The sequence below is a fragment of the Acipenser ruthenus genome, chromosome 15 (genome assembly GCF_902713425.1).
Source record: "Acipenser ruthenus chromosome 15, fAciRut3.2 maternal haplotype, whole genome shotgun sequence".
NCBI lineage: Eukaryota > Metazoa > Chordata > Actinopteri > Acipenseriformes > Acipenseridae > Acipenser > Acipenser ruthenus.
Window position 1 is genome coordinate 24,026,199 of NC_081203.1, and position 12,082 is coordinate 24,038,280.

Sequence of the window (12,082 nt, forward strand, 5' to 3'; positions counted from 1 at the left end):
CTAGGTCAACAACTATTGCTCTTTTGTTTAATGTCACTAAAATGTACATTTGGTTGAAAAATGTACAATATTTTGTCAAAGAATACCTTTAAGTCAGCACCAAAACTAGCATACACAGATTTCCTGTTGTTGAATGGAACGCAAGCAAATGCTGCTCTCTCCTGGTTAAAGGCATTTAATGCATTGTGAAAGTAATTCATTTATTTGATTCCAGTTTTAAATGGTAAACCATGTATAGTTTTATTTTAAATTATTAACAGTATGTTTTTTTGTTTGTTTTTTTACCAATGACAAGTTATAGAAAGTGAATATATACAGTTTACACTGCCTTATGATATACACCTGCAGTGTGACAGAAATGCTCAGTCTTATGTCAAAAAAAGACTGGGTCAACTCTTGACTTAAACAATCTCTTCACAGTGTCATTAAAATGATCCAAGCCCATGTCTATATTGCAACACAGGAATCAGCTTTTTATATGGTTAGCATTTAGCAGTTGTATTAACTTGACAACTAGTCCATAAATTGTAGGGCAAGCTAAATTACACTTTAGAGATAACAGAAATGACATTTCAGCAGTCTCTTATTTTTACTGCAAGTACTTCATCTTCATCTTTGTTCCTTCATCTGCTTGAGCTATACAAGCGGAATGGCTAGACATGGGGGGTTTCCAGTTGTGGTTGACTGAACCCCATGTGAACAGGGTTCCAGGATGAGGGTCATGTACATGAAAAAAAAAGAGCTGTGGAGTGTGCAGAAAAGTCAGTTGTGACCTCTGATACCATCTTCAGTGCAGTGACATCATAAGCCGCATTACACAGTTTATTTTAATATTGTTCTTCACAAACTATTGCACCAGCATGTGTTTAAAACTACATTAAATATGTCCTGCACGTACAGTTTGTGTTTTATTGATGTAAGCATTTGTGGTATTAACAAGATGTGTCATGAAAAACCATGAATTAAAGGATTTATTTAGACCAGTGTGATTTCTTTTGTATTGAGGAGGGAAATGTTGGATGAAGGGAATACTGTAGTGGCTGAGATATGTGGCCCATGGCTATATTGATATAAATATGTATGGTATGCATACAGCAGGCAAAAATGTGATAGGATGAAAGATCCTCAGTAGTCTGTAATATAGTTTTCATAGTGTTCATATAAGTTTTATAATAACAAGCAGATCTTTCAGTACTTCAACAGTTTTATTTAACTTCAGACGAGGAACAGTAAAACATTTTTATAAACACAGATGTTTCAAAACTTTAAAGCCATTAAAGCCATCCTTTTTTATTATTATGAAACCCACACATAACGTTCATATTGAACCAAAAAAGCAAGCAATGTGCGAACACAAACTTTTTTTTTTAAACATATTTTGTTGACAAAATGCATATTTCTTGTTATCCCCACAAATCGTGTCAAGTTGATACAACTCAAATCAATAACCTCCTAAACAAAAGGGAGATGTTCTTTCAATGTTGTAGGGGAAAGGAAAAAAAAAAAAAAATCAAACAAACAAATACATAGACTGGACTGCTGTTTTCACAAAATTACACTCTTGAAAAATATCCACAGATTCCTCATTACATTAAATAAATAATTTGTAATATAAAATTCTTAACCATATAAATCCTTATACATTTCTTTACTAACCATCACCACTAGAGAGCAATTTCCGTATGGCTTAGCATTTATTTACAGCAACAAACAGAACACTCTGGCTTTGGTTTTTTATACTGTAACTGTATAATTCACCCCACCCCTCCTAAATCGCCAAAGTTTATTTAATAAGTTAACACTAGTAATGTTCTAGCCCAGCTAGAAAAAAAAAAGAATAACTGAGGGAATGGATGTATACCTAATGTATGCATGTGCTATCTACAAATAAGCAATTTAAAAGTTACACTGTGTATACAGAATATTTGTCTCTACTACTTTCAACTGCAACTTTTGACAGTGGCTGTAACCTTATACAAGTCAGGTCTCTTGAAATAAAATACCAAAGAAATGCTTTTCTGATATCCAAGTTAACTGGTATTTCAGTATCACTTATAGATGCAATTATAAAATATATTCCTTAGGGATGTGCAGTAGTGCCCTTTAAGAAGTTTAAAGTTTTTAGGTATTCATTAAAATGGCATATATTAATTAAATATGTTAATTACTCAACCCAAAACAAAGCGTTCCCTTCTACACAATTATGGAGTACCAATCAACAACAATCTGACAGTGATTTTTATACCTGTTGTGAACAAACTAACTAAAACCACTTGTATTATATCTGCAGTGAACTGTAGGATTGCAGTCCTGGGCAAGATGTAACCTCTGATTAAACTCGACTACAGACATACATATCCCAGTGTGCACTCTTAAATCACTCAATGCAGAAGGTATTTGCTATTGATTGGTACAGAACTGAGGGAAAGGCAGCTTTGTTGTGGGTTTCTTTCAATACCAGCCGACAAAAAAACTGCTTAAAAAGGGAATTACTCTGAGAAGGAGTATCTGCGCACCCTCAGTATTCCTATACTTTAAATGGAAGCAGTGGACAACTATCAAAATGCACAAGCTGTCTCCAGCAGTCTCTACAAATTCAATTATTGGTCTCTATGTTAGACCAAAAGGATATACAGAAAAAGTGTTTATCCTTGGTTAGTGCTGGGCAACACTGCCGTAATCATACAATTTCCTCTGCTGTTACAATTAGTTTATTAAATCACAGATTCTTAAAGGGTTTCAGTATGGGATCTTTTTAATGCGCTAAACAGCTGCAGATCTATATTCCACCCCCTTTTTAACTTCAAATGTATCCTGCATATTTCCCCCCAAAGGTGAATCACTGACCGCCCCAGAGGTCCGCGACTGAGCCATTTAATGCATTTTAGGGTGTCTTTAATTAGATATGTCATTGTTCAGATCGTAAAATGTGACCACTCAAAAAGGTCCTGTTTTGAAGCTAGTACAGAAGGAGCAGTTCAATTGTTGTTCTTGCTAGTTCTATACAGTTTTAACATGCTTTTGTTACTTTCAAATAATCTGCCTTTGCACTTTTAATATAATTGAAAATGTTGTAACATATCTTACTAACCTAACCCATACAAAGTCTATTGGGCCTTATTGGTAGCATTTCTGTTTATGAGTAGCCTAGACCTAAGATCGTGTTCAAGCATAACTGTTTTATTAAAGCCTCGACCCATCCTAAAATGTATAGTCACATTCAAGAGTTCAGTTTAAAAAACAGTCAAGTAAACTACAATTGCCAAAATAGACTAGTATTGTAAACTATCAATGCAATAACCAAGATATGTTGATGTACACACTAATTCAACTGTATTGTTGCTGAATGAAGTGAGGCATGAAGTTGCCACCGCATTCCCTTTTTTTCTTTATATAAAAGAGAAACCTCAAACACATTGCCTTAAACTGTCACTGGAGTGCCTATACAAACCCAAGTTAATGGGTTATACCAAAGGACTTAAAGTAGCTCCTTTCAAGCTGAAAACTAACAAAAGCAAGGGTTGAAAAGAGGTAAATATGAAATAAAAATGTTTTTTTTTGGTCTGCAAATACTGATACATAGTTTACATTTTGTACATTTTCTTATTGTAAAGGGTTGTGTTTGAGAAGACTTTGTTGAGTGTATCGTATTTTAAAAGCAGTTGATTCGTCTATAATTCTGCTTTTTGTCATTTTGGTTAAAACACAAAAACATTGTGCTGATGACTTTTGGTAGGCGAAACATACATAAATTGAAATCAACAAGAAAATCACAAAGCTATGTATAATTTTAATAGATTTTTTTTTTTCTCTGGTTCACGGTGAGCCGAGGACACCCTGACCTACCTAAGCCCTCCCAAGCCCGGGCGGCACTCGGCCAATTGTGCGCCGCCCCCTGGGAGCTCCCGTGCACGGCCGGTAGTGGAAGAGCCTGGACCCGAACCGACGATCTCCAGGCTATAGGGTGCATCCTGCACTCCACACGGAGTGCATTTTACTGGATGCGCCATTCGGAGAGCTCCCTATACAAAGCAATTTTGAAGAAAAAATGTTGGTTTGCAGTTTGACTGGAAACTTTTGGTATAATAATAAATACATTTTATATGAAGGTAAAAATCGACTTAAATATAGTTATGCTCAAGCTGCTTGGAAAACTGCAGCTTTACAAAGCAGATTTTTATAACAATGCTACACGACACCTAGGTTATAATAAAAATAATTGGATTCAATCAGACGTTAGCTAGCTAGTTTATGTTAGATAACAGTGGTTTATAATTCTTTAAAACCTTGGTGCTGCCTTAATCGATTCAAATGGCCAGTCAAAGGGGTGCTAACTCAAGGTTTTAAAATCAATTTTCTGACCTCTTATTACTTTTAAAGTGCTGAGAATCTTTTGGATTTTCACTTTTTTTTTTACATCAATTCAGAATATGCAAATCTTTCAACTACAACGCAATAAGACTTGCTGCATTGTGGTGCTCCTGCTGTAAGTCTGACTGTAGCTACACTACACTGAGCTACAACACCAGTAACAGGGAGCAGCAACTTCATCTACAGCTGCATATTCCACCTTGAAGTATGAAATAATAAAAAATAAATAAATAAATAAAAATATTCAACAGCAGGAAAGGGGGACCAATGATGATATTGCTAGTGCTAATACGACCCAAGAAAAATTATTTTAAACCTACATTTACTGTACAATACTACTGAAGAACTACCAAAAAAAAAAAAAACACAACACTCTACAACATTCATGGACCAAAGACAAGTGTATGAAGCACTATCCTATCACGATGGAATAACTGGAGCATAAAGTGTTGTCCAATGTCCATCACCACAGAAAATGTTAATTCAATAAAAGATAATGAACATGATGCAAATTAAATACTTTTGATATGTCTCCTAAAGCCTAGTTTTCAGCCTCCAGGCATTAAAGGGTAAACATAACTAGACTAGAATGCTTGAATATTCCAGTTTTCCAACTGGAAGTAGATTTTAGATACAGTACATGCAATATTTTGCTTGGCCGTAGGGAACAGCCTACAGTACAGAACATGGTCTTGAACTCTCTTTTCAATGTGTAATATTGTATAAAACCACAAACAATTTCCCACACAATTGAAAATATTAAAACACAGGACATTAGGGTCATTGTATAGGTCATCTTCCAACAGGAAAGATGCATGCAATCCATTACATCTTTTTTCTAAGTGTAACCAAAAAATACATAGTGCTTGTTCTTATTTTTAATAAAGACAATGCTGTAAAAAGTTGCTCAAACACTGTATAAAGTTAGAGGCACAAAGGAAGCTACAGTCCAAAGGGTAACTTGTTCTACTTCCTAAATACATTTAAAAATCACAAAAATATTGTAACAATCCGAAAAGAGTTGTTTTGAAATGCTGTTTTTCACAGGCTTAAAAAGGTCTCAATAGACTTTTTTTTTTTTTTTTTTTTTTTTTTAATATTAACAATTCGTTCATGTTTACTACTGTACATTTAAACATCTGTAAAGTACTGTACCTACACACACACACACACACACACACACACACACACACAATATAGTAAGTAATCTAAATTACAGTTAAGGTATATAGTGGGGTTTTCACTAAAGACAGGAAAGGGGTTGCGCTAGACCTCAGAAGTGCATGATGTAAATCATTTAATAACATACAGTACATTTATATAGGTTCACTTCCTAGCCCTTCTCACTTTGAGAATGGTCCCTTACAAATTTTTTGTTATATAGCATGTATAACTAAATATTGTGTGGAACTACTGAACAGCACTTTACTGGTTGCCATTGGTCGCTGTTAATGTGTAGATGTTTTTGCTCTAAGTTTCATTAGGAATTCATTATTAGGTTACTTGTTTGGAAAGGGGGGGGGGGGGGGATCACCTTATTAAATGATTAGTCTAATGCATGTTTTCAGGGTGTTCATTTATTGTAACTTGTATGCACCTGTTCATGTCCACCTGAAAAGCATGGTGATTTTGTGGTAATGACTTCACCTGCTGTAGCAGGAAAGCTGGGTTCATTGTTCCACGACTGTATTTTCAGTTATAAAAGTGATGTATTGTACTTGCTTTTTGGTCATTCTGTCTTTTAATCCCAAGAACTACTTGAGATGTCTTGGACATTAAACAGCTGTTCTAATGCTATACATTTAACTCAGTTTAACTGGTGTCCTACAGTTGTACAGTACATTTTAGTCAATAGGTGTCACTGATACAAAACCATACTAAGATCGGTTTCAATTTCTGTCAACAGGAATATAGCCGATACACAGAAAACAGGAAGCTCAATTGAGGAGATCAGAGTTTTCTAGTGTCTTAAATATTATTTCTTGAATGGAAAAAAAAAAATCATAGTGGTATTATGCACATAATATTGGATTAAAAAAAAAAAGTAAAACTGTTTAGTTTTCTACGGCTTGCAATGTGATAGTCACTCAAATTGTACAGACTCAAAATCTGTTTAAAAAAAGAAAAAGGAAAAAAAACACCTGTGTGCTACTCTAATTAATGCTCACACCTAACAAGGCGGCTTTACTTTGTACACTAGTATTTCATTTTAATGATTTTATGAAAAAGTAATATTTAAAAAAGCATTTGTAGAAATCGATCACTCCTAAAAGTTACTTATGACACAAACTGTTGCCATGACAATGGCTCATACAAAGTTACGTCGTACTCCACTAAATTGGGTTATTGTTTTAAAAAGTATGCTCAGTCTGCACCTGGAAGTATAGCTGTAAATTGAGTATATCTAAGCTGAATTTTGCATAGTTTTGTATAACTAATATATAGTTACCTAAAAGATAAGAAAATGCAGCGAACATACCGTATGACTGATCAAGGATCATTGTTATTGATAAGCTACAAGCAAGTACAATCATTTGATTCCCTACATGGTCATCTGTTTCACACTAAACTGTAAACTTCAAAATGTAAAAGTATACATTCACGTTTCAATCGTATTCATTAGTACTATTGGACTCTCAAAAAAGATAAACGCCATTTGAAATACAACCATACACAATATATTTTACTTTTTCTATTTTAAAATAAAGCTGTTGTCTGCAATACCTCAATATGTATTTCATCCTGAAACTCGGATTGTAACTTGCATAAGAATTGTGTAAGAAAATATGCCTAGATTATGGGGGGGGATTTAAGATTTACGACATGATTAAAATACTTCCACTAGATGAGGGTACGAATGCAAATCTAAAGGATTCCTGATATCCAGTGATCTCCAATCTGGCACAATGACAAGCTTCCCGGTTTCATCACACTTTTGCCACAACTAAGTTATAAACTTCTCTGGTTCTCCTGTTTGTTCAGCATGGTTTATATCCATATACAGTATACCATTATTATTTTTCAATAACCATAGTCAAGTGCTGCTTGAATCTATCTATTCTGTATTCAATATATATATATAAACAATGTATACAAGTTTAAGTTAACTAGATAAACCATGTTTCAAATTGTGACAATATATTTGAGGATGTTAGGGGTGTCACAATTGAATAGGCATTATCAATGAATACATTGAGAAAGACTTCTGGTTGAAATGTTAGTCACTGAATTTAGTAAGTTTATTTTTGTACAAAGTATTGTTTAGGCACAGCCTTTCAAAAGCCTAATGAAACATAATGGTAGCTGGTAACTGAGCCATTAAGAATATGATGAATTGATTAATGGTGCATCACTAATATTCTAACATACACAAAAAATAAGTGAGGACAGTCTGTGCCTGAATTTTTAAGTTTTAAAGTTTAGCACAAGAAAGTCATTTGGAACATTAGCTTGAAGCTGAACTTGGGGGGGGTGGGGGTGGGGAATTTATAATGAATTATAATTTGTATCAAATTATTAATACTATTATTTTCAATGTTTACTTGGGCACATGTTGTCGATTACAGCATCATAGTATTCTGCTTTTAGCATAGCCTGCTTGGGGAAGTGGGATAATGGAAGCTTTAGATTTTTCCAATCCAACTCTCTAGTTTTATATGAAGTATTCAGAGGTTGTGTATTTAAAATACTTGCAGAATACATTTACTTTTTAATTCCCCAAACGCCACTGTAAAGGGAACTTTTTGGTGTGTTCCAGTGATTCAGTGGTTTGTTTCAGGTAAATCTGTCACTGCAACCTTCATGCTTGGTTTTAAATTAACATTGGCTTACAAAAAGTCAAGTGACTGATTTAGCCTGTGATGATTGTCTGTCCTTCTACCAGACTGAACATGAAAACTACTTTGATTTTGCACCTAACCAAACTTTTACTGTGCACTCTAGCTTCTAAACTTTTCAGATTGTTTTTGGCTATTAACAATTTTGTTAACCTTTCAGGTACTGTGCGATTATTACACAATTATGAGGATCCGCTGTATGTGCATGCACTGGTTCAATTTAATTTAAACGTTCACAAGGCTTACTTCATGCAAGTTATATTGTACAATTCTTAATATACAACAATATTAAAATTACCCACCAAAGCATGGCTTTACGAGACAGAAAATTCTGTTTACAGCTGATGTTTTGCTTTGGCTTTTCTTTGCATTTGGCAGAAGTTTCCTAATATTTCAGCATTGATATTAACACTGCATTTGTAATTTTGTATTTGTTTTTTCAATCACTATCTTTGCTTGATCGTTATAATTTTTCCATATCTGGGATCACCCTATTGTCTAGTGATTTAAACGTGGTAGCCCTTGGTGCACTGCCTGCATTGTCAGGAATGTGGGGCCCTTGGTCCACTTCAAGTCTTTGAATATATTTTCTGCTTAAATTGTTTCTCATGTTAAATCAAATTTGTTGTAATAGTTTTTGTGGTACACTTCCCTGAATCTAACCATTGTCAGTATGTGTATTATTTATGCTAAATGGATTTCCATGGCTCATGCAATTTTTGTTCTGTAATTTTGAAGACACCTTTGTATTGGTCCTTGGGTTGAAATAAAATCACACTACTTTGGTGTTTTAACACTAATTTATGCTTTTCTTCTGCAAACAGAAGCTATTAAACGCACCGAAAAAGGTTTTCCTTTTGGATAAAATTGCAGGAGGCTTGTAAAGAAAGAATTACTTAGTACAAAAACACACAACATATAATACACTTACTGCATCTAGTACAGCCAAATCTGAATTACTTTGACATTCCCTTGGGTCTTTTTTAGCAGGTTTGACTGTCCAGAATTCAATAAATAGTAATACCAAAATCAATACACAATAATTTGGCTTTAAAAAACAGATTTCAGTGAATACATTATTTATAGGTTCACCTATCGGTGCTATATATCCCCAATGTATCTTATATAAGGGAGAGAGAGAGAGAGAGAGGAGATATCTCTCTCTCTATATATATATATCTATCTATCTATCTATATCTATATATAAATCTATATATATATATATATATCTTTGCAGTAGATCTCATCCAAATGCAGCTTCTAAGACCTGATGACCAAAATGCATTTTAACAGTAAAAATGCATCATCCGTAAATACCTATTAATACTTAGTCAAAATGCTGCGGGAGTTAAATGTACAAGGTTACCCTTTTGTTAACGGTTTTCGAAGACATCCTTCCAATGGCCACTATGGACCACCGTTACTAAATGAGAATGGTAAACCGGACCTAGTTTAGCAGCGGAAGTTGCAAAAGGCTAAGCCCTTAACAATGATCCATCAGTGTGGCAAACCATCCGTCTATTGCTACTTTAAAGTTGGGAATTGGCCTCCTCTGGTTTTTGTTTTTTGCTCACTCTGAGAACTGGAAGATGGGCTCTGCGTTGTTATTGCTGGTTGGTGGGATTGTCTGGCTGCAGCATCTTGGTGGGGGAGGTTTTTCCAGGGGTCTGTGAGGAGGTGGAGTGCGAGCTCTCACTGGAGCTGCTGCGTGTCTCCGTGCTCGTGCTCGTCTTCTTCATCTTCCTCCTCTTTGCTAGGGGGGCCTTGTCCACGTTCTGGAGGCAGAAGCCCTCCCTCTTGCACTTGTTAAACGCCTAAGACAAAAGGGGGTGAATACAATGAGGTCTACTGAACTAAAAACGGCAGCATCTAAATAATGCCACCGAAGTAATTCAAATTTGTCTACCAAGGTTATGAATCTCCAGCATCTAACAGAGTTAATTTGGTTTTTAGGAAAGTAGAATGCCTATTTAGTGAGATTTAGATCTACCATTGTTGTAGATCAACTGAATAGAACCCAATGGGCTGGATTCTCCAAGCCATTTATTCCAATTTGTTGTTTCCTCATTTTTTTCAGAAAAAAAACATGCACAATAAAAAGTAACCAAATCAGAAAAAAGAAGACTTTTAGTAGTCTCCACATATAGGAACAATGGATTTTTCCCCATTGTAAATGTGCCACCTAAAGGAACAAGAACCTTGCTTAAGAACACCTTTTTGGCAACGCCAGCGATTTGTTCACAACTGATACAGTACTGTTTTGTAACAGGATAACTAGGCTTCCTACTTTTCAATTTCTAATCAGTAAGGCTCGTTAAAATGTTGAATTCACAAAAAATGAGTTTGACTGAAATAAATGTATATAGGATAATCATCGGTAAAACCACTCACTATTTTTTCTTACCAAAAATAATAATTTAGAAATGATCTCTAGTTTGTGTAGTTTTTATACTCCGCTCTGAATAATCTGAATAAGTGCAAGTTAGTTCTGTTCTAATGTTTTGTTCTGTGCATATTATTTTTACTTGTAAATGTATGCTATAAAGGTCTGTGTAATACACTTTTATATGCTACGTTTTCAACTGTTTATTTGAGACAAATTTAAAATTTGTGTAGGATAGCTCTGCTGTGACCAAACGTTATTTATTCCAATTTGGAATAAATAACTTTCACTATTATCTGCTGTATTATTGAATTGTGGTTTGTCACACTTGAGAATTATTGTATTTCTTGTTCTTATTGTATGACTTATATTGTAACACTTGAATGTATTTGTATTTGCTTGCGATTGTAAGTCGCCCTGGATAAGGGCATCTGCTAAGAAATAAATAATAATAATAATAATAATAATTTCAATTAGAATGTCGGTAACCATGGTTCTGTTGCATGTTAAATATGATAAATGGGTTTCGTCAAATGAGAAGTTTCACAATGTCATAAAAAGGCTGTTTTTTTTTTAAAGCATAAAGGTTGATTTCACCCATTCTCTGCTTGAATTGAAAAATAAAGAAAAAAAATATCGGGGGAAAAAAAGGTTGTTGCACAATAATGGTAGCTGTACATGGGCATACTAAAGAAAGCCTTTAATGGCAGGTTTCACAGACCCTGATTTGCACTAATCTTAGACTTACCAAAGTTAACATTGGGTAGTCAAAGACTCGTGCTAATGAAGGGTTGTGAAACCAGCTGTAAAACTGTATCCTCTTCACATCCCTTAATGTATTTTATACTGGCTCCACTAACACCGAAGGAAGGTTGAAGGTTACTGCAGTAGGACCTTACGTGGAATGTGGCCTTGACACAGGTATGCACAGAAGCACCGGAAGTTCCCAAGATGCCTGGAGTCATCAGTGGATTGGAGGAGAGCTGACTGTCGTCCTGCAGCCACTCGTTGTATCGCAGGCTTGACATTTTAATCCTCTTATTTGGATCAACTGTAAGAAGTTCTGTTTTAGGGGAAAAGAAGACATCAAATTACTGGTAATTTCAATAGGTCTGGAGAGATATTGGAGGTTCACTTGAGCTGGAATGACCCCATTGCATGTCATGACCGAATTCCGTTTGATAGAAAGACAAGACATTTTTGTATACGTTTTGTAAAGTTGCAGATGAGAGCGGTTGCAGCTGGAGGATGATGTGTCATTTGTAACATTATAATAATGACTGTGACGTCTCTTCTCAATTACTGATTTTTCTTGTGCAACTTAGAACCGTCGATTGTATGCTGTGTATTCTGTTCAATACAACCAGAGGTAAACATCTCCATACAGCCTTTTAGAATGAATGATTCTTAGCAATGAAACTTTGATCCCAGGTGTGAAAGGTTTAATTCTCCCACCACCAGTACACTGAACTCAAAACGCATCAATTGATCT

The 12,082-nt window shown here is 34.9% G+C and overlaps 1 protein-coding gene across 1 annotated transcript in view; it reads right to left on the reverse strand.

Moving 5' to 3' along the window:
- Nucleotides 1–1,192: 1,192 nt before the first annotated feature.
- LOC131697583 (ribosomal protein S6 kinase alpha-5-like) overlaps nucleotides 1,193–12,082 on the reverse strand; it is a 46,998-nt gene continuing 36,108 nt past the window's right edge. The window contains 3 exon segments of the mRNA XM_058987521.1: nucleotides 1,193–9,825; nucleotides 9,827–10,021; nucleotides 11,490–11,653. Of these exon segments, the coding sequence (XP_058843504.1) occupies nucleotides 9,778–9,825; nucleotides 9,827–10,021; nucleotides 11,490–11,653 (407 nt within the window). The 3' untranslated portion in view covers nucleotides 1,193–9,777.